The sequence below is a fragment of the Colletotrichum gloeosporioides genome (genome assembly GCF_011800055.1).
Source record: "Colletotrichum gloeosporioides strain Lc1 chromosome Unknown consensus_38, whole genome shotgun sequence".
NCBI classification, from domain to species: domain Eukaryota; kingdom Fungi; phylum Ascomycota; class Sordariomycetes; order Glomerellales; family Glomerellaceae; genus Colletotrichum; species Colletotrichum gloeosporioides.
This window is the reverse complement of record NW_025544683.1, coordinates 180,422-204,966: the sequence shown is the minus strand read 5'-3', so window position 1 is coordinate 204,966 and position 24,545 is coordinate 180,422. Positions and strand designations below refer to the sequence as shown.

Here is a 24,545-nt window from a genome sequence, read left to right as displayed (position 1 = left end):
TGTGCGGATGTGAGAATTGGGTGGTGGAATATCGGATTGGGAGGTATCAACGAAGATATCCCGCGAATTTAGCCGTATATCGGGACTCGAAGTAGGCTGACGGCATTTTGATGCCCTCTGAACAACGTCAACAGCCAGGCGAGAGGATTACAATTGAGCTGGAACTGGGTAGCGATCCGCCCAAGCAGGATGAGAACTCCTGCGACTTGATTACGTTTGCGCCTGCGGCATTCTGGCGGACCGAGCAAGAAGACGACCGGGAACGCGAAGACTTAGGTCATGAAGACATGAAAACCGAAGGCATGGAAGCAGTATGGTTTAATGGTCTTCATCCGACCCATACTATTCCTTTCCCTCGTGGCGATGAATACCGGAAATTTGTTGCATTGGTAACACGTCAGGAGATCAAGCGTAAACCTTTATCCAACAGCACAGAGTTTCGCATTGAGCGCTGCGTCATGAACGATCACACTTCCTACATACACGGTAATGTTCAGCTGTGGCATCTGCTCTCAGAGCAAGAGTACGACAGTCGGTTCGGACGGACACCTCTCTCTCCTGCCGTAGGCAGACGACCCAGCTTTGCCAACATAAAGCCTAAAGGCCTTACTGACTGGAAGCTGATGTTTTGGGTGCACCATCCGTCAACTAAAGACAGAATCTGCGTGGTTCTCGACATTGGAGAGAAGACTTGGAAGCTGAGCGACAAACCCGGCAGCCCTCGAGTCATCATCAAGCAAATGCACTTGTTACCTCTGAAACCGAGAATTCGCGCAACTGTTTTTCTCCAAACCGTCTCTGAACGACGAACAGTTGAGGAATACCCATTCATTCCCATTGACGCCCTAGAGCTTCAAAATGCTCTCCAGGAGAAAGTCGTTAATAAGATGGAGATAGTGTTTTCTTCTGCAGAAGGCAAGTACATGTCTGGAATTTCAATTTCTCTTGGCATGAAATCAAGCTAACTCGTATTCACTTTCTAGAAAAAGCCGAATTCCTACGCCGGCTGAAGCAATCTGGATTCCTGCCGCAGTAGGAAAGTCCTCAGGAAATATGCGCATTGAGGTATAAGACACATTATAGCAAATAATCGTCTCAAGACGTACTGGAAGTTCAGCAAGTCAGTACATAAACACTCCTATGTAGACTATTCGCCATTAAAGTATTTCATTCAGTCTCAACTTTCATCTACAGCATTCCTACTGGATCTCACTATCAAATGGCATGGATACGAGCATAGGAACGGGTGATCTCACTGGCCTTGGGATTTGTGGTTCGTTGGCATTCTTCAGTAATCTCACTTATCTTGAATGTCTGTTTGAAGTATTGAATTTGCTACTGCTTAGCAAGCATCCAAGCTTCTGTGAGTAGACACCGCTTCTATAAAGAGTTCTCTCTGTTATCGGACGGAATTGACCATGCCTGAGGTATTCACTCATGAGGCAGATGTGTTGCTCGGGAATCGGATATCGACTACAAATACGGCTCTGGATGACTTTTCATTCTCTATCTATGTATTCGAAACGGAGTGGGAACAACGACAAATTTGAGCCGAACCATGGCCACAAAATTTGTCGTCTCAGTCCTCGTGAGGGCTGGAACTTTTATCTCCCCATTGCGTCCTTGGCTGGCATTTGGCGCTTTTGATCTTGCAATCTAGTGGTGGTGCCCACCATTTAAGAGTTTGTTCACGTTGCGAAACTGCTCAAGACTCTGTAGCAGACTTCAAGCCTGTTCAGATATTCTTCCACTTCTAGGCAGCAACATGCGTGGGAGTGGATCAGTCCGTTGGTCCCCGTGCAGAGCAACGTGAAGAGAGACCCATCAATCCGTCAACACGTTTCCTCTGCCTATAAATTGACACCACCAACCAACGAAGAAAACAAAAACACCTTCACCACAAAACAACAACACCGACAAGCACAAACAAACCCCTCAACTTCTCACACTTACACCTCAAATTCAACCATGTGCCTAATCTGCACCCGCAATATCCGCCGCAACGACGGCTGGAAACCGCCCCCGCTGTCCGAAGACGACGAAGAAGACGACAGCCCGCGCCCAGGCTCCTACACCATACCACCCCAGAAAACAATCGTCCAGCCCGCGCCCAGCCACTCCGCCCACCCAACCTTCGCCGCCTACGAAGTCCCAGAACCAACCCCTGAAACAGAATCTGCCCTCCGCCCCCTCCGTGCCCCCTTCGGCTGCGTCGTCTATGACACAACCGCCACCGCCCGGTCACCCCGCACCGCCCGCCTCGCGCGCGCCTTATTCGACCGCACCACCATGTGCCGCCGCATCGACAAGTCCCGTGACTCGCCAGACCGGATCGAAGTCGTCACCTTCCCCCTGCCAGAGACCGCATCAAACCAAGAACGCGCAGAGGCGTGCGTCGCCCACTACGAGCGGGAGGTTGAGAGTCGTATGGCCATGGCCGACAAGGCCGAGTTGGTCTCGTGGTTCCTGCCTGAGCGCTTTATGGACAGCTATTACTCGCGAATGATCCTGGCGATCAAGAGGTTCGAGGTGGACGACGATGACGACGTTGAGATCGCGTCTTGGGAGCCGGCGCTAACTCGGGAACGTTTCGCCATGTCGGTGAGAAGGACTGAGAGCCGCTATGGCAGCTATCTCCTCATTAAATGGTTGCCCCAAAAGGAGCTATTTGCTGAAGTCGACAACCCGGGTTATACCGCCCAAAAACGTGTTGTCTGCGGTGGTGAGTTCGCATTCGAAAATATTGGTTCAGGCCTCAGGGACGCGACGAATGAAGTTGCTGTGTTTTACTACCACTACGTCCAAGATGGTTTACTCGACCAACATCTAGAAAACGCAAGAGCGACTCGACAGATTTTGTCAGATAAGGCAGAGGAAGATCATCACCAACAGGGTCAAGACATCAAATAATCAAGCAGCTGATGGCCACGGAACAGCTATGAGTGAGACTGAAGCAACAATCAATTACGTTATCTGAGTTCAAGCGGTATGACATGTTTCGTCCTGAACCCGTAAAGTCTGTACTGCTGCTCTTTTGCCAAAACCCACTCCTCCAACGTCCATAATTCATACATGTCAGTAACGTCGTGATAACATTAGACCCTTCGACTCTAGGCCTTCGCACCAGCGCAGCCTCCGTTGTGTCCATCGACCTCGTCATTACAGTCAGCATCATGATCCGCGACCGCACGGCGTCCTATGATCCTGCTGCGCTTCATGTACCGGTTGGCCATGCTCTTCTTTGCAGAGCCATACCCAGTGAGCCCCTCAGGAGGAATGACGGGACCCGGCCCCATAAGCGGTCCAAGATCGGGAAGACCGCCATCACCGTTGCCGTTGTCAGTACCTGCGGGCGCGTTGTTGCCACCAGCCCCAGAGTCCCTTGCTCCCAGACCGCTGCCGTATCCACCATCCGGGCTTCCTTTTGGCAAGGAGTTGATGATGCTCTGAAGAAGAGCCTCCAACTCTGCCTGTGATAATCCAGGGGGAGTGGGCGTTGGTGGAGGTGTCACTGCAGCTGGTGGGTTACCTGCGGGAGCTGGTGCTGGTTGGCTCTGGGGAGATGGGGCTGCAGGCACGGGATTGTTCGCAGGCGCGGGGGTGCTCGTGGGTGCCGGTGTATTTGCAGGAGTCCCCGCGGGCGGGTTGCCTTGAGGTGGAGATGAAGGGTTCCCGGAATTCGGGTCGCCAGCGCCACCATTGCCTCCAGAACCATTGCCGCCGGAGCCGTCGCCAGCATCGCCATCAGATGGCATGCTCAGCGCTTGACCATCGGCACTGTACACGGTGGCGGCCCAGTCACCTCCGCAAATGTCTGTAGACAGACCGTCGCAAGGCTTGTTGCACTGCTCTCTCGGAAGACGCTCTGCGATTTGGAACATGTTTCCACACCAGCACTCCGTTCCGTACTCTGTACCAGCAAGCTTGAAGCCCATGGAAGCGCAGTGCTCAATGCACTTCTCGTTGGACATGCTACCAGCAAAGTAGTCTGATGGGTCGCCGTCGAGTGTTCGGATGTTTGAATCCTTGAAACAGCCAAGAAGCTTCCAACCAGAGCAGTCCGAGGCAGCTTTGGGTGCAGCATCGTTGGGAGCGGCGTTGCCCGAACCTGCGTTGGGATCTCCAGCACCCGCACCCGCACCTCCGTTGCCAGTTGATGCCGGTGAAGCAGGACCAGTGTTGGTTGGTGTTCCATTGCCAGTCGGTGCTCCTGAACCAGAACCTGCGCCTGCTCCATTGTTGGGGTTACCGTTGGCAGGGTTTGCCGGCGAGGCGCCGTAATCAGACAAAGGTTTTCCGTCACCAGAGTTTCCTTTGTCGTTGCCGGAACCATCTGCAGGAGAGCCACCATTGCCAGCGTTGCCTCCAGAGCTGGCGTTGGGATTGGGAGGAGATTGTGCAGGGGACGCTCCATTTCCATCAGGGGAGTTGGCCGGTGCAGCATTGCCAGAAGTGTCAGGCGAGCCGTTGCCAGAGCCATTCCCTGAGCCATTACCCGCGCCGGAATCGTTGTTGGGATCAGTAGGAGGTGCGCTACTCGGAGGTGCTCCAGCCCCAACACCGCCGGTAGGTTGGCCACCATTGTAAGTTGTGCACGGCGTCGTTGCGGCGTTGGCAGGACCAGCATTCGCGGGCGTAGCAGCGGGATCTCCGGTACCAGAGCCTCCATTTTTGTCACCCGAGCCATTGCCAGAACCATTGTTGGGATCCTTGGCTGGTGGGTTGCCCGTACCTGCGCCATTTCCAGATCCATTGCCCGTTGGCTGACCTCCGTTTGCCGTAGAGCAGGGTGTCGAAGCAGCGCCATTGCCGTTGCCGGAACCGTCGCCGGGAGGCTTCCCGTTGCCTGGGTCGCCATTATTGGGACTTCCATTGCCGTTGGCAGAGCCATCATTGGGGTTGCTTGCTGGGCTACTGTTGCCATCTCCATTTCCAGATGTGTCCGTCTGCTGAGAATCTTTTGCCGTGGAGCAGGAAGTTGATGAAGCCCCATCGCCATTGGAACCGTTACCGGTACCGCTTCCAGAACCGTTGCCGTTGCCGTTACCATTCCCATTGCCATTTCCGTTGCTGTTGCCATTGCCATTGTTGGAGCCGTTGCCAGAACCGTTGCCGCCATCTCCGGGAGCTGCGGTAGGTCCAGGAAGAACGAAAGCAGTCACGGTGGTGATGACTACATTGGCCGGCCCGTTGGCGCCTCCAGATACCATGCCTGCGTCCGAAGGGGCACAGTACCAGCCACCTTTGCAGTGATAACAAGGCCAGCCCATTCCGCACGGAGCAGGTACCATTGGCGTCTCCTGAGGGGGGCAGAACCAGCCGTCGAGGCATTCCGAGCATGAATATCCCCTTCCCGGACAGGGACAAGAACCAGAGGGTGGCTTGGAGGGAGACGCTGGGCATGCTGGACATTGAACCACTGCAGGGCAGTCGGAAATGGGGATGACCGGGGTGGATGGCGGAACGTTTCCCGATGGTGCAGGGGCTTCTGGTTCTTCAACAGAAAAGATGCCGCCGGACTGACTTGTTGGAGATGCTCCAGAGTTGTTGCCTCCACCTGGCGTCCCAGCAGGAGCTTGCGAAGGGGCTTGCGAAGGGGCCTGTGAGGCGGCTGGCGAAGTTTCTGGGGTGGCGGTTATTGAAGGGCTCGCTGCAGGTGCTGAAGGAAACGCAGGAGCAGGAGCAGGAGCAGCTCCATCCGACTGGCCAGGGTTCGCAGAAGCAGAATTGGCTAGGAAATCATGTTAGCTTTGTTAGTTACCTCCGCGTGATGACAATTACCAGGTGCAGGCGGTGTCGCCGGACTGCCCGATGGTGCGGGTGGCTGACCTCCTCGATCGGTGTTCTGCGGTTGGCCGTTGCTCGGGCTTGAAGTCTCAGGGCGAGATGATGATGCCGTGGGTGCAGGACTTCCACCTCCGGCAGAGGACGGAGAAGCCGGCGAAGACTGGCCATTGCCAGCTGATGGAGAGATGGGTGAGGACTGACCACCGGAAGACGGAGCAGCAGATGGGGCAGCAGAAGAGGCAGCAGATGATTGTTGTCCGCCAGCAGCACTTGCTGTCATTGAGGAACCTTGAGAGGTAGCTCCGACAGCTGGAGATGACGGAGAAGCACTGCCTGTGTTTCCATTCGCTGGCTGAGAGGCAGATGGCGCAGACGGGACTGATGTGGATGAAACAACAGCACTTCCACTTGCCGGCGTCGCGTCCGACGCAGGAACTCTTGACGACCTCGAAGGAGCAGCAGAGCAAGGGACGGCAAGAAATGTTGGAATACCCTTGGCGATGTTGACGACAGTGCACAGCTCAGACTCTGTTGCATCTCCCAGAGTAGTGACCGGGCTTGGAGCATCTCCCACAATTGGGATCGCAGTGGTGGCCTCGCTGACAGCTTCAGAGACGGAAGCTAAAACACTTGATAAGGCGGTTGAGTCGTCGGGAAGCTGTGGTGCGTTGAGCCCACCGAGATCCGTAGGAAGTGTCGATGACTCTGGTAGGATGACTGTGGCCGCACCCAAGTTGCTGCTCAAATCCGGTATGACGGGGTTGGTGAGAGGATCGGAGCTGCCGATAGGGACCATAGAAGTCATGATATTCTCAGAATCTGTCACAGCAGCGACAGCTGATGGCACTGAGGTAGGTGGGTTGTTCAGGAGAGATGTCGCGGCGCCAACAGGTTGTGTAAGTGTGGCCATGATGGTGGGAAGATTGCCGTTACCAGGAGCCTCGGTCACGCCAGGAATGGGGACTGGCAGTTGACCACCAGCTGAGGATACGGGAGGATTAGGTGGTCCTGTAACGCCCGACAGAATTGACGGCACGACTGAAGCTACACTGCCGCCAACGCTGGCAGCTGCATTCACCAGACTCTGGACTGGTGTTCCATCGATGAAGGTGCCAACAACATCGCCAATGTTGACTGTTGAAGCTGCGGGAGCGGCAGCGCCTCCTGCTCGTCTAGAAGTCAGGGTTGCGATGATCCCACCAGCATGGCTTGTGATATGGCTCAAAGCGCCGTCGACGACGCCACCAATAGCACCGAGAGGGCCTTGTGGTCGATTGTCGCCAGCTGTAGGAGCTGCAGGAAGAGGAGTGGTGATGGCTGGCTGGTCTTGATTGGGAGCTGGAGCAGATGGACGAAATATGCTACCTGGAAGGGAGTCGATGCCGAAGAATTGTCTGCGTTCAAGATCTGGATTGCTTTTGGCGACGAGGTTGGAGTGGTCTTCCTCCAGAATTGGCTGGACTGCCTGGGTAACGGCAAAGGCTGTGAGAAGAGCCAGGACGATCAGACTGATGATGACTGTCGTCTGCCTCTGTCGAGGCGTTGGTCCCGAAGGACAGGTGGGCCACATGATGGGCGATGGGGGCTATCAAAGCACGAATGGAATGAGTGAAATGACGAGATTTGTTCTGATGAGGACTGCCAGTGGGAATGAAGGTTCCAAAACCGGGTTCCAAGAAAACGAGCCAAAATTGTAGCGAGAGTGGGATGTGAGGAGGTCGTGTGGTGATGTTGATGGGAGAAGAAGAGGAGACGTCGGGGGGATGGAGAGGCAGACGGATGATATACTCTGCCATGACCGAACCTGGCAGATTCCAGGTAAGAACGCTTTCAGGAAGGCGTCATGGAGGCAGGGAAGCTATCCGTGACATGATGGGAAGGGGGTGCTGCTCTCTTCCCTGGGGTGGTCGGGTTAAAGAAGGAAGCATTGCGACCAAGGGAAGGAGACGGAGGTTGTACCTGTTGCCATGAAGGTCAGGAGGTAGGCAAGCCTGCATTTGCACCTGCTTGATGTCATCTAAATGGCTACTGGGGAAGTAATTCCTCCGCACACTTCCCATTCTTTGCATTCGTCAGAAGCAGTAATGCCTCGTTTGATGTTGCCCTGTTTATTGACTCGAACCGCCGGAATGAAGGCCATGACTGCGTGGTGCTGCGAACCCTCATCCCCGCCGCCTGCTAATACCAGCTCTCCTATATCTCCTCAGCCAGCTCTGCAGATGATGAATCTGAAGGTCACTTACAGAATTCAAAGCGGCCTTGGAATCGTACAAGGCAGCACGATTATCGACACTTATTGAGTAACAATTTTTACTCAACCGATGCCTTGTCCAAAATTTCGTAGAATTCTCACCGTCTATCCGAACTGTCGTTATAATCGATGCTTCGCCAATGCCAACATTGGATGCCTCCCATAGTCTTGATAAAGTCTCTCCAGCGCGGTCTCTCTCTCATCTTTCGATGTCTGTCTCGGCTTCCCCGGATCTGTCGCCAGACGCGCTCTACCCCCGAAAAAAGCAGCACCTTCCGTGACGTCTATGCCTTCTCTTCCTTGCCCCATCTCTGCGTCTCGTCGCCGCCCTGCCAGTCCTTCTCGACGTAGCCAATCTGGCTCTTGACCTTTTGCACGGTGTCCTTGTCACCGGTGTTCTTTCCGATGTTGTCACTGCAAGACTCATTAGCATCAACACCCCTGAAGCCTCTCTTTCCCGAAGCACTCACCTAATCTTGATGGCCGGCTTCCCATTTGCGGAGCTCAGCTTAATCACAATATTCAACGGCACAGACTTGGTGCCCGTCTTGAGGTGCTTAAAGTCATTAGTAAGGAACGTGCCCACGCCAAACGTCGGCGTGAAGCCCGCCGCCTCGGAAATGGCCTTGTACTGCAGACACTTGTCAATGTCCAACGAGTCGGAAAACACCATCGTCTTCTTCTCCGTGATGCCCTGGCTGTCGTAGTACTGCCGCAGCATCTTGACGTAGTCCGCCGGGTCGCCCGAGTCCTGCCTGACGCCCTGGAACAGCTCCGCGTACGTCTGCAGCGTGCCGTCCGCCTTCTTGAACGGGCTGTCGTTCTCCCCGTCCAGCGCGCGCACCGGCTGGCTGAAGGAGCGCAGGAACTCCTGCGTGCCGAACGTGTCCGTCAGCGCGATGCCGAGCTTACCGCCGAAGCACCCGACCCAGTAGCGCAGCGCCAGCTCCGTCGCGGCGCGGTAGTCGTCGTGGATGGCGGCGATGCCCATGAACCACTCGTGCGCGACGGTGCCGACGGGCGGGATGCCGAAGCGCATCGCCAGGTGGACGTTGCTCGTGCCCGTCAGCTTGCCCGGCAGCGCCTTCTTCTCGCCCTCCTTGCTCGCCTTGACGAGGCCGCGGAAGACGAGGGCCTGGGTGTGGTAGTCGCGGCGGCGGCGGGTGCCGAACTCGGAAAAGGTGCAGCCGGCCTCGAGCAGGCGCATGCCCTTGTCGAAGGCCTGCTCCTCCTGGCCCTCGTAGCTCCAGTCGGTGTCCATAAAGCGGAAGTAGGCCTCGGAGGTGAGGGCCAGCAGGGGGATCTCGTAGAGGATGGTCTCGAGCCACGCGCCCTTGATCTCGACGTGCAGGTCGCCAATGTCGGAGTCGGCGCCCGTGTCCTCGCCGACGGGGTGGAAGGTCGCGATGGCCTGCTTGCTCGGGTGCAGGCGGAATTCCTTGAGGAAGTTGACGTACTCGTCGGTCAGGTAGGTGCAGTGGGTTTTGAGGAAGCGGTACTCTTCGTCGGAGAGGGAGATGTTGCCGAGTTCTGGTGTTGCGCGTGTGGTGAGTCAAATGTTCAATCGCGCATCATGATGGAGGGGCAGGGAGTCACTCACTTCGGATTTGCTCCTGCAGCCAGTTAAAGGCGGCTCTCGACAGCTTCTTCTCGGGTGTGCGGTTTGTGAAGGCATAGGTGACGGGAACGTCTCTGAAGTACTTGAAGACGGCGCATTGCATCGTCAGCTTGTACAAGTCGGTATCCAGGAAGGATATGACGCCCTCGGGGAAGGGCGAGGAGCTGTTGAAATCCATGGTCGCTGGTTGTTCACAGACGTGGCGCGGGGTTGGCGTGCAGAAGTATCGTTGGTCAATTCGTCGTCGCTGAGGGGATGCGACGAGAGCAAAAGTTGGAGTTTGCGCGCTGTGCAATCGGAGAAGAATCTGCAGGCGAGGTCGGACTCCGGGTGTGACGAGCGGCGCGCGATCGTGACAAAGCTCGGAGGGGGTGGAGGGTGGAGGGGTGGTGAGGAGGGGGAGGGGTAGCACACGCAGCGGTTCAGTGTTTGGTTTGGCGGGAGGATGACGAATCGGCGGGACTCGGCAAGCCTGAGCTGGGAAAGCTGCAACCGCGAGAGAGGCTAGCCAAGGCAGTTATCCCTAGCTAAGCTTGCTGATTGATAAGGCGGCGGGCGGGTTGGCAGGGGTTGTGAAGTTTCAATGCGACTTTTAGGTGTCGCAGTTGAGATTCAGACAGCGGAATGAGGGGCGGAGGGGGGCATGAATCGCCCTTTTTTTGTGGTTGGTTTTAAGAGCTGTATGGAGACACGCTGATGTAATTCTGAGGCTCGTTGTTTTGAATCCAATGTTTTCAGTAAACCTTTCCTCGCTACCTTGAGAGTCTTTCAAGTTAGTTGAGGCAAGTCTTTGAAGAGAGATAAAAACCAAGAGGTACTTTTGCATTCTGACAATTGACACAGGCCATTCAAGTTGCGGAGATGGCCGCATTCAATGACAAGCTCGGCGCTTTCCACCACCTGCATTCCAATCGTTGAACAGTCAGCCCGCAGCTCGCATTCAGAACTAAGGCGACTTACCTAAGATATGGAACCTGAGGTGGTGGCCGCTGCAGAAGGGGTCCCATTGGCAACCGTCAACTGGTGGAAGCCCAATGACGCGCGGCACTGTCACCTCCTGTGTTTGCAACGAGAGAGAACACTATGCCGTATGACACCATGCTCAATTCCCTTGCTGATAACACTTAAACCAACAAACAGAAACTCCCGATGGAGCCCAACACTAAAACAGTGTCCGTTTGAATAAAGCACAGCCGCAGCAATGCACGCAATCACCAAGGCACAGAGAGAATCAGCCAAGTCCCTGCTTGGCCGTTGCTTGGCCCTCTCTCGGTCTCATCCTCTCAGATGGCCTCCCGCCGGCGGGGTGGAGGGGCACCCCGTGCACAGACCACACCTTAATTATTTTTCATCGCTCCGAACGCCGACAAAATTTTGGCAGCCGTAATTTTTTTTATTTCTTTTTTCCCCAGACCAGCGACGAGGCAGAGCTGCGAACCCAAAAAACATCGCCAGCCTCACAACCCCCCACGACGACGACGAACCGCTGCCTCACTCTCTACGGGCAACCCATACCCTCGATCGAGCTCAATTGATACCCTCTCTACTTCTAGTCGCCCCGGCCAGGAGGCCAAACCACACACCACAATGGACCTCCACCGCTGCCGCTTCATCGCGTACCCTCCCTCCGCCATCAACGCCCTCGCCTTCTCCCACCCCTCCGCCCGCACGAAGCAACACTCCGCCCTCTCGCGCCTCGCCGTCGGCCGCGCGAACGGCGACATCGAGATCTGGAACCCCCTCAATGGCGCCTGGCTCCAGGAGACCGTCCTCCGCTCCGGCGCAGACCGCTCCGTCGACGGCCTCGTCTGGGTGACCGACCCCGACGACACCCCCTCCGCCCCCGGCGGCACCGCCATCCCAGGCCGCGCGCGCCTCTTCAGCATCGGCTACACCTCCGCCGTCACCGAATGGAACCTCGAGACCGGCCGGCCCCTGCGCCACGCCTCCGGCCAGCACGGCGACATCTGGTGCCTCGCCGCCCAGCCCCCAGCCTCGCCCTCCGACCCCGTCACCCGCCTCGTCGCCGGCACCATCGACGGCGTCCTCGCCCTCTACTCCGTCGAGGACGGCGAGCTGCGCTTCCAGCGCATCCTCGTCAAGTCCCCCACCAAGAAGGTCCAGATGGTCAGCATCGCCTTCCAGTCGCGCCACACCTTCGTCGTCGGCTGCTCCGACTCGACGCTCCGCGTCTACGACATCAAGCGCGGCTCCTGCCTCAGCAAGATGACCATCGGTCCCGAGAAGGACCGCAAGGACGCCGGCGCCAGGGAACGCGCCGACATCATCGTCTGGAGCGTCAAGACGCTGCCGTCAGGCGATATTGTGTCCGCCGACTCGGCAGGCCAGATCTGCATCTGGGACGGCAAGACGTACACCCAGGCGCAGCGCATCCAGGGCCATCGCCAGGACGCCCTCAGCCTGGCCACCAGCGCCGACGGCTCCGCCATCATGAGCGGCGGCATGGACCGCCGCACCGTCCTCTACAAGAAGACCTCCGGCAACGGCGCCAGATGGGGCAAGGTCTGGAGCAGGAAATACCACGAGCACGACGTCAAGGCCATGGCCTCGTTCGAGAGCAGGAGCGTCAGCATCGTCGTCACAGGAGGTAAGCTTTCACATATTCCCGTCACACATTCCATTAACAGAGTCGCTAACTGAACCCCAAAAGGCCCCGACGCCTCCCCCGTCGTCCTCCCGCTCAAAGAACTCGGTCGCGAGAACCACAGAACCCTCCCGCACCTCCCCCAGACGCCCCCCCTCGCCAGCGCGCCCGACGCCCGCCTGCTCATCAACTGGTGGGACAACCAGGTCGAGGTCTGGAAGCTGCAAAACTCCTTCGACGGCCTCTTCGGCGACGGCGTCGCCCCCGCCGACAAGGACAAGGACCTCGACGCCAACCGCAAGCTCCTCAAGACCATACTCGTCAACGGCGACTCCTCCATCTCCTCCGCCGCCATCACCCCCGACGGCTCCCTCTGCGCCGTCGCCACCCCGACCGCCCTCAAGGCCTTCCACCTCCGCCACGACGGCAACCCCACCAAGCCCTCCGACGTCGCCGTCTCCACCATCCCCGTCCCGGCCTCCTTCGCCTCCAACGGCGCCAGCAAGGTCATCCTCTCCCCGGACGGCGCCTGGCTCGCCGCGGTGCAGGACGGCTCCAAGGTCCTCGTCGCGCGCATCACGCGCGACGCCGACTCCGGCGCCGTGGCTATCGAGAAGCCCCGCGCCGTAGCCCGCCTCCGCCGCAACGTCCCCAAGCACCAGTCCCACGGCGGCCTCGGCAGCTACGAGAGGACCGTCGCGCACCTCGCCTTCTCCCCGGACAGCCGCATGCTCGCCGCCGCCGACCTGGCCGGCTACATCGACACCTGGGTCTTCGGCACCCCGTCCCCGCGCGCTGAAGACGACGAGGAGGAAGATTCCTCCTCCGACAGCGACTCCGACGATGCTGCCGCCGACGCCACGGAGCGCTGGATCCGCAACCCAACCGCCTCCCTCCTCCCCAAACTCCCCGCTACCCCCGTCGTCCTCTCCTTCTCCCCGGACCTCGCAACCACCGCCAGCAACACCCCAGAGTACACCCTCGCCGCCGTCACAACCGCCTGGCACATCCTCATCTTCAACCCCGCCGCCGGCTCCCTCAACGCCTGGTCCCGCCGCAACCCCGTCTCCCGCCTGCCCGCGACCATCCGCGAGACCCGCGACCTCGCCAAGGGCGCCCTCTGGCAGGGCCCGCGCGTCTGGATCTACGGCATCAACTTCCTCTTCATGCTCGACCTCTCCCAAGACCTCTCCGCCCCCGTCGCCGTCGCCGACCCAGACACCGCCGTCGTCGTCCACGCGCACGCCGCGGGCACCAAGCGCAAGCGCAAGGGCCCCGACTCCGGCGCCGGCTCCAAAATGTCCATCGGCGCCATCGTCCCCGCGCAGGTCGACCGCTTCGTCGCGGCCAAGGGCACCAAGGAGTGGCAAGACGACATCGAGGCCCGCGCCCCCGCGGACGCGATGGACGTCGACTCGGACGCGGACTCCGCCGACGACGCCGCCGCGGGTTCTGATTCGGAAGAGCCCGAGTCCGGCCTCGCCACGCTCCGCGGCCGCCAGGAGGAGCCGGAGACGGAGACCCAGGACGGCGCCGGCAAGACCCGCTGGTGGCACACGTACAAGTACCGTCCGATCCTGGGCATAGCGCCGCTCTCCGGCACCGGCGCCGCCTCGCTCGAGGCCGTCCTCGTCGAGCGGCCGCTGTGGGAGGTGGACCTGCCCGAGAGGTACTTTGGCGCCGACGAATGGGAGAGGTGAGAGTGTGTGTCCGACACGCTCTGCCCTGCCCCTCTGGCCGACCAACCAACCTCCCCTCGTGGGCACGCATCTCAGCGGGGCGCTCATTTCCCGGGCAGCGTCATAGGCACAGCTGGGAAGACAGGACCTCCGAGGAGGAGGAAGAGGGTGGAGGGAGAGAGGGGGGGCTTTGTTCGGTTTGCCGAGCGAGTACGAGCCCCCAAAGATGTGGACGCAGAAAGGCAGGTCAGGTCAGGTCAGTCGCGCAGGATGAATGGCCAGATCGAAGCCCACACAAAATCTCGGTCAACTTCGGCGCTACCCTTTCCTCCTCCTTTGGTGCGTGTTTGTCTATCTCTCACACACCCACCTCGATGGGCTGGGCTATGCCTCTCTCCTCACCGCCAATAGGCGAAGGTGAAAAAGAAAAGAAAGGAAAATCAGGCATAGGAAAACAGGAGGGAAGTTTAAAGGATCGCCGTTACAATTACTCATGTTTCTTCGTTTACTTTTACGTATCTAGTTCGTCTCGTTGCTGTATCATACGGTTGTCTACCAATATCCTTCTGTAGACCGAGAGACACACAGCTACAAATGTCGTCAAAATTGGTTAGTCATCATGGACAAGGGAGTTTTTCCTCACTTTGGGAGTAAATATGCAAGAAAAGAAAAAGAGTGGGAGATGTACGCAAAAAAGGGTACGAGGCGTCGGAAATCCTCGAAGGGAGGCCGCGTAGTCTTGCAGTCTTGGCGGTGAAAGGGGGGAGGGCCAAAAGTAGTTGTGTGCTTGGCTCCATCAGCCTGCCTGCTCTGTAGGTGGCCCATCCAACCCCCCGCATGATCTCATCCGCGTCTGTTAGTAGTTCTCAAAGATATGAGGGTAATGGCATTAGAGAAAAGTCCTCTTATTTTGAAACATTCTCAATAAGATTGTCTGCCTCCTCGAGCTCAGGCCGCTGAGACTGAGTGCGAAGTTCTCGTGAGATGTGTGCCGTTTCCCGTCCGGAAGATGGGCGCAGACGGACGACAACACTCCAAGTGGGCGAGATGTCTGATTCGGGAATCCAACGTTGGCCATGAACCTACTACACAGGCCCTTCCATAAGACACAGTGACGCTCGCCTAGGCCTGACCGCCCCGCGGCGGACGCAACAGGTGCAAAAGCTTGTCTCGCCGTCCCGGCGTCCACAGACGGATGGAACAGAGGGGGAGGAGGCCAAGCCCTGCGTAAACCCCCATCACCCGGGCTTGTCCCCATCTCCCCCGGGCGAAGCCCGATGACAAGTCGTCTGTGGGCATTGTCCGCGGGAAAAGAGCCAGGTTGACAAGCTGCTCGCGCGTAGGGCGCCTGCCTCGGTGTGTCCATCCCGCTAAATCGGCACGAGATCCCGCCGTAGATGGCAGAACTCGCGTTCACCGTGATAAGCCTGGGCAGTCGAAAAGATGATCATCCCATGTCTGGCTCCGGCCAAGGACCACCACGTAGGCCATGGGTCCCGGAGGCGGCGCAATCCAAACGGACTATCAAGGGGAGCTTACGAGTTTAAGCTTCAACCTCGCCTTTCTCCAACCTTGACGCCGCGTCCTTGTCGATGTTGACAAGCTCCCTCTTCCCGGCACCTTGTCATCCACCTTCGATACTCTGACAGCTAGAGTTAAACGAGGCTTGCAACGCCCGGGAACCCCGTGCTGTGCCGGGATCTCGATACACTGGTCCGAACATCGTCATTGCCGTCCGTAGCGAAGAAACAAAATCCGCTCTCCCCCTCCCCCACGATTCCGGTCTCTGCTGCTGCGTCATCCGTCATCTCAAAAAGTTCACACCGTCGGATACAGACGGCAGACGGGTAGAGAGTCAGAGGCCCATGCTGCCGTCTACGCGGTGAAATCCATAATCCGACGATCAGTCTTTCATTATACGGACGAGCGTGCTCAGAAAACGGGATCAAATATCCGCTTGGCGTCGCGGCCAGTGTGGGGGTCGTAATCAACCCGTACGTCTGCCTGTACTTAGTACGTAGCGAGTCCGAGGCACCGGCACCGCCGCGTCCTCCCACCGGGATGTATCCGTTTAAAGAAGATGACCAGCTTAGTCACACTTTGAGAAGACCAGATATCTGAAGAACCAAACGAAGGGGAACCAGGGACAAGGGCAGGGAGTCAAGTCTTTTGCCCATGTTGCCATGCTGGCTTGTCCTCAAAAGACCATCTTCCCTTGTGAACCGATACCTTAACATTCTCGCCAACGAGCGAAGCGAAGAAAAGGCCGCCGGGAGCGGGTATCGACGAGGCTAATACGGATAGAGCAAGGTAGTCTACGACTAGCAGACTGTTGTGTCTCTCTCGCTGTGGTCCAATGTCTGATCTGCAAGGATGAGTAGGAAGGGAAGGGTCTAGGGTACGCGCGTCCCGCCTCGAGCTTTCTCTGGAGCACCCCCCTCCCTTCCGTCCTCCTTCGCACACAAACCGACGACAAACGAACCGGCCGGGTCAGACCACGCAAGCCAGCCCCGATAGGCTGGGGCCGAGGACAACGAGATCGACGGCCGCAAGGTTTCGCCGTTTCCTTTTCCCCCCTCGGTAGGTAGAATAGGCAATGTCGCTAGACATGATCCCGTGACTGGGGCAGACCGAAAGGCTGTGAGACGCCAGCGCGGTTACCGTACCATCCAACACCAAAGCGAGCCCGGAAACTTGGGGGCGGGTACTCCTTTGTGGGCGGTTTGTGACAACATCGTGAAAACAAAGAACAGAAGGAGAAGTTGGGATGAGCGTTCGTCATCTCGATGTTTGAATCGTGACCTCCCGGTTTCACGGATGAGAAGAAGGGGCGAAATGGGGGCCAAGAGGTTGTCAGAATACGCAGCCCGGGGCGGAGTCCAATCTGGCTGACATCCTGAGGTTCTGGATAGACGACACGTCTTTATGGACATGAGTCGGCGTCTTGGCACTCGCGTCAAGACCGCATCCAGGCGACGGAAAGAAGTTGACGTCCTTCTCATTTAGAAGTTCGCGTAACTCGGAGTCCGGCTCGTGATTCCCAGGGAAGTGAAAGAGAGCGCAATCTGTACCTGGATTAATCGGGCTATGCCGACCTGGACGGACTAGGCGACTTTCCATGCAATGCCTGCATCTCCGTAGGGTCGGGGGACCATGGTCCACGGGAGTGAGGTGGTTTTGGGTCGTTCGTCCCATCGTGGGCCACCTTCAGACCGCCCAACACCAACCCTCACCTGTCGTTCCCACCACTCTGCTGTTTCGTTTCCACCATACAGCCCTCGTCACCAAATGCATCCTGCTATTGTTCCTTTCAACACAATTGGAAGTCGAAGATGCCGCCCTCTGCAGACGGGAGGTGGGAGAGGCACTATTGGCCGGCTCGATGCAGGGCCCCTTGGCAAGTCTGCCGACAGCCGACGTGGACTGATGGAATGAGAGGTTTCTGAGCAGCGGGAAGCTTGGGCATTTCTGGCCCCTGGCCAATCAAGCAACACCTTTGCTCTCTAATTTGTGAATAAGGCGAGAATGGGGATTCGACAAGTCGCTCGCTACGCCTTTGTGGCAGTTCGAGACGAGAAGGAGTGCGGTCTGAGGTGGGGTGGCAACGGGTTTGGAACAACACGCAAGCCACCATTGGGGAGAACCGACGTGAGACAAGGTGGATGACGCGTCACTGAGCCGCTAAGGCCCACACCAGGGGTGTTGACACATCCAGCCTGCACCCAATTTGGGTCGCCCGCGAAAAGCATCGTGGTCGCCGATCAGGGCCTCTGTTCCAGGCTGTGGGGAGTCTCTGGAGAAGAGTCCCAGGAACTGTATTGAGATTTCAAATCGCCAGGAACCGGCCTGCAAGAGAGACCCTTGTCGTTCGTGATGGATTCAACTTGTCGAGTTGTGAGATTGCCAAGAACTGGTGATGAGTTGACGGCGGCCAGATTGTGTTAGAATGGCGGTTGATAGCGCCAGTGGCTACGGCGCGCGGCCAGGCCCTCTTGAGCCGACTTGGACTCGTGCTCTAGTTTTCGGCCGCTGACTCGTCATCATGGTGCCGGAGGATTATTGCCCTCGTCAGAGACCGTCTGAGAAAAACCAACTGCTCGGTTCATCTCATCAAACCCAATCACTCCGACTGGCGTACAACCGCAAGCCTGAGGTTGAAAGTGTGCAGACTCAGGTATCAGAGCAGTGTAAGTAAGGACAGACGCGACGGGCATTTGACTTTGCGAGAACGATTTGACGAGCCCACCGTTGACGCAAGTCCACGTAACGTAACACAAGGCTTGACGTGCGATCAGACCTTGATCGGGTGAGGATCTCTTTGGATTGGAGAGCTTATCACCCATGGTTCAGGGCGACCGCTAGAAGATTTCGGGAAGAAATGGCCCGCAGAAGAAGCTCCAGAGGTGCTTGTCGGTGTGTGTTGTATTCGAACATTATTACTGAGTGCCAGTTTGCCCCATGGATGGGCTAGGGACAGTCAAGCTTTGGCGGATGAGGCTACCAAGCTGCCAGCTGGGCCAAGTTTCGCGGACTGTGCCTCGTCAGCCGCGACTTTGACGAACTGGCAGTCGGCTGGCCAAGGGTATCTGGCGATTATCGCAGCGCGCGATGCGGGGATCGGGGAAACGAGTGCAGCTAAAATGGAACTGTTGGATGAGCGTCCGCGGACCGGAAGAGACCAGGACCGGGAAGGGGAAAACGAGGCTGAGTGGGAGGCGAAAGAGGCAGGAACCTTGAGTCCGGGGGGTTTCGAAGACTGGGAGTACCTGAGTACTTTGACTCGTTTTTGAGTGTGTACCTGACTGAAGTTGAGTGCAGATGGCCGTCAAGCCCCTGCCGCGCCTTTGCCGATGAGAACGGATGGCCAATGGGAGATGGCGCAAGCAAAAGAGAGTGTGAAATAGAGGTGTCGCACTACGTGTAAGCTTTTTTTGTACAATGGGATGCGGTCACGTAAGTTTTGGGGGGAGGGACTGAATTGAGTCGTCGTCGTCGTGTCTCTCCTTGGCTGTCCTCTGTTGCCGGAGCTGGCGGCCTAGGGGTTTCCGGAGGACACCAGCCACAGGCGAATGCAGGGCAGCAGAGAGTCCAAAGATTGCGCAGGAGTTGTTAGACCAGGGACAGAGTTTTAGGGGTCCAAAGGCCGACGAGACGCGAAAGAAGCGAGATGGTGTGGTGGTGGTGTTATTGGAGAGGTGCAGTCGCAGCGACAGCCACTAAGGGGGCGGAAGGAGCAAAACGTCCCTTATCACGGAATGCTAAGAGAAGCATTTTTGACCGTTTTTGGAGGGGATCTGGAGTGGCTGCTAGTTTGATGAGCGGTTGGTCTCACACGGCGATCATCGTGGACGCTTGCGCTTGCGATGTCGTGCTGGCCACAAGCATCCGCAGGAAAGCCAGCTGTGGCTTGATTTGATGGGGCTCGTTGGCGGAGCGGACAAAGGTGCCGTATGCACCGTGGTTGAGATGGTTGTGGTTGCGTATTTGCGCAGATTGCGGACGGGAATGCTGGGATAAACGGCAATGATGTGCAGCGGCGAAAAGGAGCCTGAGCCTCAGGAGGTAGTAGGCTAGGGTGGAAATGGAAGAAACCCATCGTCTGTCTGTCTACGTCTGGTGCCGTAGGTAGAGATAAATTGTTAGTGTCAGGTGTCTGTCGCTGCTGCTGCTGTTTCTGTTTCTGCCTCGCTTGATGTTGCCACAAATGCAAAAGATGGGAAAGGAAAGGGCAGCTGCGAAACAAAGACAGCCAGAGCAGGAGCAAGAGGCAAGAGCAATGCCAAGAGGTGCAGCCGAAGCAGGAGCAACAGCAGCAACAGCAACAGGAAGGAACATGCTACTGCTGCTGCTGCTGCATGACAACTGCTGCACTGCAAAACGGACAGTGGCAGCCGGTGCTGTCGTAATCGGTCACGGCCGGCAGGCGCCTGGTGCCGGAGCTGGGCTCATCCGTAGGCCTCTTCCCTCCCCAAGGTTCTCGACCCAGTTACAGAATGGATGGGAAGCTCCCCCAGCACACCAGCACCGTCTCCCGCGCTCAGTTCGTACGGGACGACACTCTGTGACTACCGTAGGAACCCTACCTACTGTGGTACCTAAGACCAGGGACGCAGCGGGAGGGAGGACAGGTGAGGGCTGAGGTGAGGCGCCGGGGCCAGCTGAGCCACAGATCTGGGACGGATGGAGCCAATCCAAAAGGCTAAAACCGCTGCAGGTGGCCTGGGCTGCCGCTGGCTGCCGCTGGAAATAGACGGAATAGGCCTCAGCCACGCCTCGTCATCGCCCTTATTTTCCATTCACACGGCGACTCCAGCGGGAAAAGTGTGTGAGGGGAGGAGGGGGGGATCTTGCTCTGGCCAGTGACAGCGCCTTTAATTAGGTACATGGTCGAGGTACCGGTACATGCTGCTGCTCCCATATGGCGTGGGTGCACTGAACACACAGTAGGTACAGTGTTGAAGATGTTTGGTGGTGCTGGTGTTGTTGGCGATGGTGCTTGTTTGCTGGTGTTGGTGATGTCTGTTGCTGCTGCTGCTGCTGCTTCTCATCATGAGGATTCCTCCTCATCCAACTGCCCATAACCCGTTCCTGGAACAGAACAGCTGATCATCCATCACGACAAAGACACGATGCCAAGACAGGACTCGACATTGCCATCGTCGTCGCAATTCTCAGCCTCGTTCGGTCTCGCAAGTGATTCGTCTTGTATGGGGAAGACAGAGTCGCAATCTCATTTCGATTCAGCATCCGTACGCACATGCTGCCTGCGTCTTGCGTCTGCGTTGCGCGGATCTCCTCCGGCGGCGGCGAGTCGGCGACAACAACCAGCTCAGCAGGAGGAGCACTGGAGCAGAGACACCTCAGAGTGTATCCGTAAGGTAGTGTCCGTCCCGGCCTCGTCACCGGGAGGATTGCGTTGCCGTTGCCTGGGCTCTGCCAAGATTGCGTTGCTCGTGTGGGCGGCTGCGCAAGAAAAAAGGACTGCCTCATTACCTGGGGCCCCTCCAAACGTCTCTTCTCGGCCTGGCGCGTCTGGTAAGTGGGAGGCGACGGGATTTATCGATAAGAGCATTCGTCACTTGGCGCATCCGTAAGCTGTCCGTCGGTTGGTTTGCTCGGGACGGGATGGGATGGGATGGATGGAATACATGCCTGCGAACTGAACTTCGTACGTACCACGCAGTACACTCTGATGCCCGGCATCACCAGCCAGCCCTGCGAGAAGTGGACTGCGGGCTGTGGTGGACGGCGGATTGTCGACTGTGGGTTGCTCTTCATGACCCTGTCCAATTTGGCCGTCTTCTGTCTGGGTATTCACCAACCTCGGGAGGCAGATCGTGGGCTTTCTTGTCGCTGCGTGTGTCTGACTCTGTGTCTGACTCTGTGTTCGTTGTCGTTGCTCGCTGTCCACCACATCGTCTCCAGTTGGCAGGCAGTCGTCTCCTCAGTCAGAATGGAAGGCGCTGCTCCTTCCCTACGGGGACCTCCAAGAGTTGCAGGGAAGGCACGGGTGCTGGGGGCAAGTACCTGTACGCAGATACCTCCTTCCCCGGCACGCTTGCCTCTACTTGGGGGGGCACTCGGGTCGTGGTACGTGCCGGGGCGGATTGAGCGGACCCCACTCACCACCAGTCTGGCGCCTGCCATTGGCTGCTGCCACACAGCTTACGCGTAAACCGCCCATGAGGAGCCAGCCAGAGAGCAGCGTGCGTATGCGACCTTACGCTTCGCACTCCTCCCGCTGGCCGCTCCCACCCCCCTCCCCCCCCNCCCCCCCCCCCCCCCCCCCCCCCCGTCCACCATCTCTCTCTCGAGGCTTTCAGTGTCGTCGTCGTCCTTCCCCCATGTCCACGACTCCGTCCGCCCCCCTCTCGCTCACTTTTGCTCGCACTTACGCATACGCAGCACGCAGCGCAGTCACGCTGTGGCAGTACCAATTAGAGTCTCCCGTCAACTGCTGCGTACGCTCTTTATTCAGTCCCCCCTGGGCCCTGGCCCGTTATCCACTCTCACTCCCCCCAATTGCACCCTCCTCTCCGCCCGCTACCAACCCTTTCAACACCCCCATCCCCCCCATCTCATCCCTTCCTCTCAACACCGCACTTCGTCGCCCTACGAAAACCCGATTTCGATTTCTACCGAACGACAAGCACCCGATCCTGTTCTTCTAGATCACCTCTCGCGAGACTGGTCACGATCGCTTCGACTTCGACCTCGACTCCGGTGCACGCCAGCCAGACAAAAGACGGCCATCGCCTCTCCGACCGACCGATCAAAAGTCGCCAATTTCTGGGCTAGGACTACTCTCGAACGCTGCCGAGCCGGGACGCAACGAACTAGCACCACACTCGGACTCAATAAGGAGGAAAACCAAACACCACAGCAAAAGGGGACAGCTCCAGCTTGACAGTGGCACTCGACACCGACGACGTTACGAATCATTCACACGACAACCTGCGCTGACGACGACGACCGTGGTCTCTTCTTCGCCGGCGATTCCCACCACATCCACTCTTTTAGCCAACTCACCCGCCGCCCTGATCTGACACCACCCAATTCGTCTTTGACGACCTTTTGGGAGAGTTCTGTCGAAGACTCTCCTCCATCCAATCCTCTCTTCGACACTCTCGACATTTACTCTTACCTACCACCGACAAGAACTTCAAAATGGCTGGAAACGGATACCCGCCTGGCCCGCCCAACGGCAATGGCGAAGACTACGGCGAGGAGTGGGCTCGGGACTTGAGGGTAAAGTTCGAGTCTCTCCTCCGCGACAAGCGAATGAACGACTTCCGCTCTTCTCGTCAAGGCACTCCCCAGCCTAGAGAATCTGCGAGCAGCGCCAACCTCCGAGGTCTCGCTTCTCCCGGCAGACCCTCAACTTCTCACAGCAACACCGGATCCATGACACCAACACCACCTGCTTACTCTTCCATCCGCCATCTCCCTATCGTCCCTACTCCGCCCGCCGCTGGCGACCGCGACTCGCAAAAATTCCGCAACCTCCTCATCAGCTTGTCTCTGACCCCTACTAAGTACGAGAACCCCGGTTTGTTGGATGAGGCCCTGCAGTGCATACCGCTCGATCGGATTTACGGTGAAGCCGAGGAGGAGTGCCAAGTAATGCAGGCCGAGGCCATGAGTATGGGTGATGGACGTAAGGCTACCTGGGGTTACCAAGATTGCGTTATTCGGGCACTTTTGAGGTAAGTTGATTCACACGGATCCATCCGTTCTGTTCTAATTCCTCGCCAGATGGTTCAAGCGATCATTCTTCACATGGGTCAACAACCCCCCTTGCCCCGTCTGCATGTCGCCTACTATCGCCCAAGGCATGACTGCGCCAACCCCCGATGAGAGTGCCTGCGGCGCACTCCGAGTCGAACTCTACCGCTGCTCTGCTGGCGAATGCGGTGCTTACGAACGCTTCCCGAGGTACGGCGATGTATGGAGGTTACTGCAGACCCGCCGCGGCCGTGTCGGCGAGTGGGCCAACTGCTTCAGCATGCTCTGCCGTGCCGTCGGAGGCAGAGTTCGTTGGGTATGGAACGCCGAGGATCACGTCTGGACCGAGGTCTACTCGGAGCACCAGAAGCGATGGGTTCACGTCGACGCCTGCGAGGAAGCCTGGGACAACCCGAGGCTCTACACCGACGGATGGGGCAAGAAGATGTCCTACTGCATCGCCTTTTCAATCGATGGTGCCACCGATGTCACCAGACGCTACGTCCGCAAGACCGAACACGCCTCAGAGAGGAACAGGTGCCCCGAGGAGGTTCTCCTTTACATCCTGCAAGAGATCAGGAATATCCGCCGCCAGAACATGGGCAAGGATGAGCGATTCAGACTCGAGAAGGAGGACAGCAGGGAAGATCGCGAGCTTCGTGGATACGTCATCAAGTCCATTGCCCAGGCCGTCACCGACCTCGTTCCGGGCATGCCTAGCCCTTCGACCAACGCCCCTGTCGCGCAGCCTCAGCAGAGGCGCGAGGACACCAAGCTTCCCGCTGAGCAGCCTGGTCGCCAGACGACGGGATCCGCAGAGTACCTTGCGGCCCAAGCCCGCGCGAGGAATAACCAGTTCCCCCCGCACAACCCGAACCAACACCACTGAAGTGTTGGCTCTATTGTCTGCGAACACTACTTGATCTACTGGCGGCTGAACCCCAACGTCTCGCCGACCTGAGGCCAATTCTTCTGTGACCTGGCAATATCCGCTACTTTTTTCAAGATACCCAGCGGGTGCCGGGTCCTTCACCTCTCGGCCTCATGGTCGTCCGCCGTTCGCCCACGATGGTGAGTGGCGAGTTGCACGATTGTGCACTACCAACAATCAGGACAATGATAATATTTTCTATGTCTAATCTACCTAAATTCGATACATCGAAAAAAACGCATTATAGACCGGCGCTCCGTGCCTACGTACCAAACCACAACGCCTCCGTCGAACCTCCACTGTCACTTTCACCCTATCGATACCCCCTGGGTCTCTCGGGTTCGGAGTACGGACTGTATCTACTACCAAATCATTTACTTGTTTTCACTTCTTTTTTTCTTTGTTCAAAAATCCACTTGGATGTTCGCTGGAAGCTGGCGGCACAAGGC

The 24,545-nt window shown here is 57.6% G+C and overlaps 6 protein-coding genes across 6 annotated transcripts; 3 read left to right on the top strand and 3 right to left on the bottom strand.

Moving 5' to 3' along the window:
- Positions 1-1,968: 1,968 nt before the first annotated feature.
- On the top strand, positions 1,969-2,910 carry GCG54_00013578 (uncharacterized protein; the record flags this gene model as incomplete). The annotated part of the gene is made up of 1 exon (XM_045413430.1): positions 1,969-2,910. One exon carries the CDS (start codon positions 1,969-1,971, stop codon positions 2,908-2,910), a length of 942 nt encoding a protein of 313 aa, XP_045265064.1.
- Positions 2,911-3,110: 200 nt separating this feature from the next.
- GCG54_00013577 (uncharacterized protein) lies at positions 3,111-7,357 on the bottom strand (the record flags this gene model as incomplete). Its single annotated transcript, XM_045413429.1, has 2 exons — positions 3,111-5,731; positions 5,782-7,357. 2 exons carry the CDS (start codon positions 7,355-7,357, stop codon positions 3,111-3,113), a joined length of 4,197 nt encoding a protein of 1,398 aa, XP_045265063.1.
- Positions 7,358-8,322: 965 nt separating this feature from the next.
- Positions 8,323-9,834, bottom strand: GCG54_00013576 (putative nicotinate phosphoribosyltransferase; the record flags this gene model as incomplete). The annotated part of the gene is made up of 3 exons (XM_045413428.1): positions 8,323-8,452; positions 8,509-9,568; positions 9,639-9,834. The coding sequence occupies 3 exons, from the start codon at positions 9,832-9,834 to the stop codon at positions 8,323-8,325; spliced, it is 1,386 nt and encodes a 461-aa protein (XP_045265062.1).
- A 1,349-nt stretch (positions 9,835-11,183) lies between these two features.
- On the bottom strand, positions 11,184-14,048 carry GCG54_00013574 (U3 small nucleolar RNA-associated protein 4; the record flags this gene model as incomplete). The annotated part of the gene is made up of 3 exons (XM_045413426.1): positions 11,184-11,963; positions 12,033-12,269; positions 12,315-14,048. 3 exons carry the CDS (start codon positions 14,046-14,048, stop codon positions 11,184-11,186), a joined length of 2,751 nt encoding a protein of 916 aa, XP_045265060.1.
- GCG54_00013575 (U3 small nucleolar RNA-associated protein 4) lies at positions 11,244-13,961 on the top strand (the record flags this gene model as incomplete). The annotated part of the gene is made up of 2 exons (XM_045413427.1): positions 11,244-12,264; positions 12,328-13,961. 2 exons carry the CDS (start codon positions 11,244-11,246, stop codon positions 13,959-13,961), a joined length of 2,655 nt encoding a protein of 884 aa, XP_045265061.1.
- An 8,559-nt stretch (positions 14,049-22,607) lies between the features above and the next one.
- Positions 22,608-24,054, top strand: GCG54_00013573 (Protein PNG1; the record flags this gene model as incomplete). Its single annotated transcript, XM_045413425.1, has 2 exons — positions 22,608-23,146; positions 23,196-24,054. 2 exons carry the CDS (start codon positions 22,608-22,610, stop codon positions 24,052-24,054), a joined length of 1,398 nt encoding a protein of 465 aa, XP_045265059.1.
- Positions 24,055-24,545: the final 491 nt, after the last annotated feature.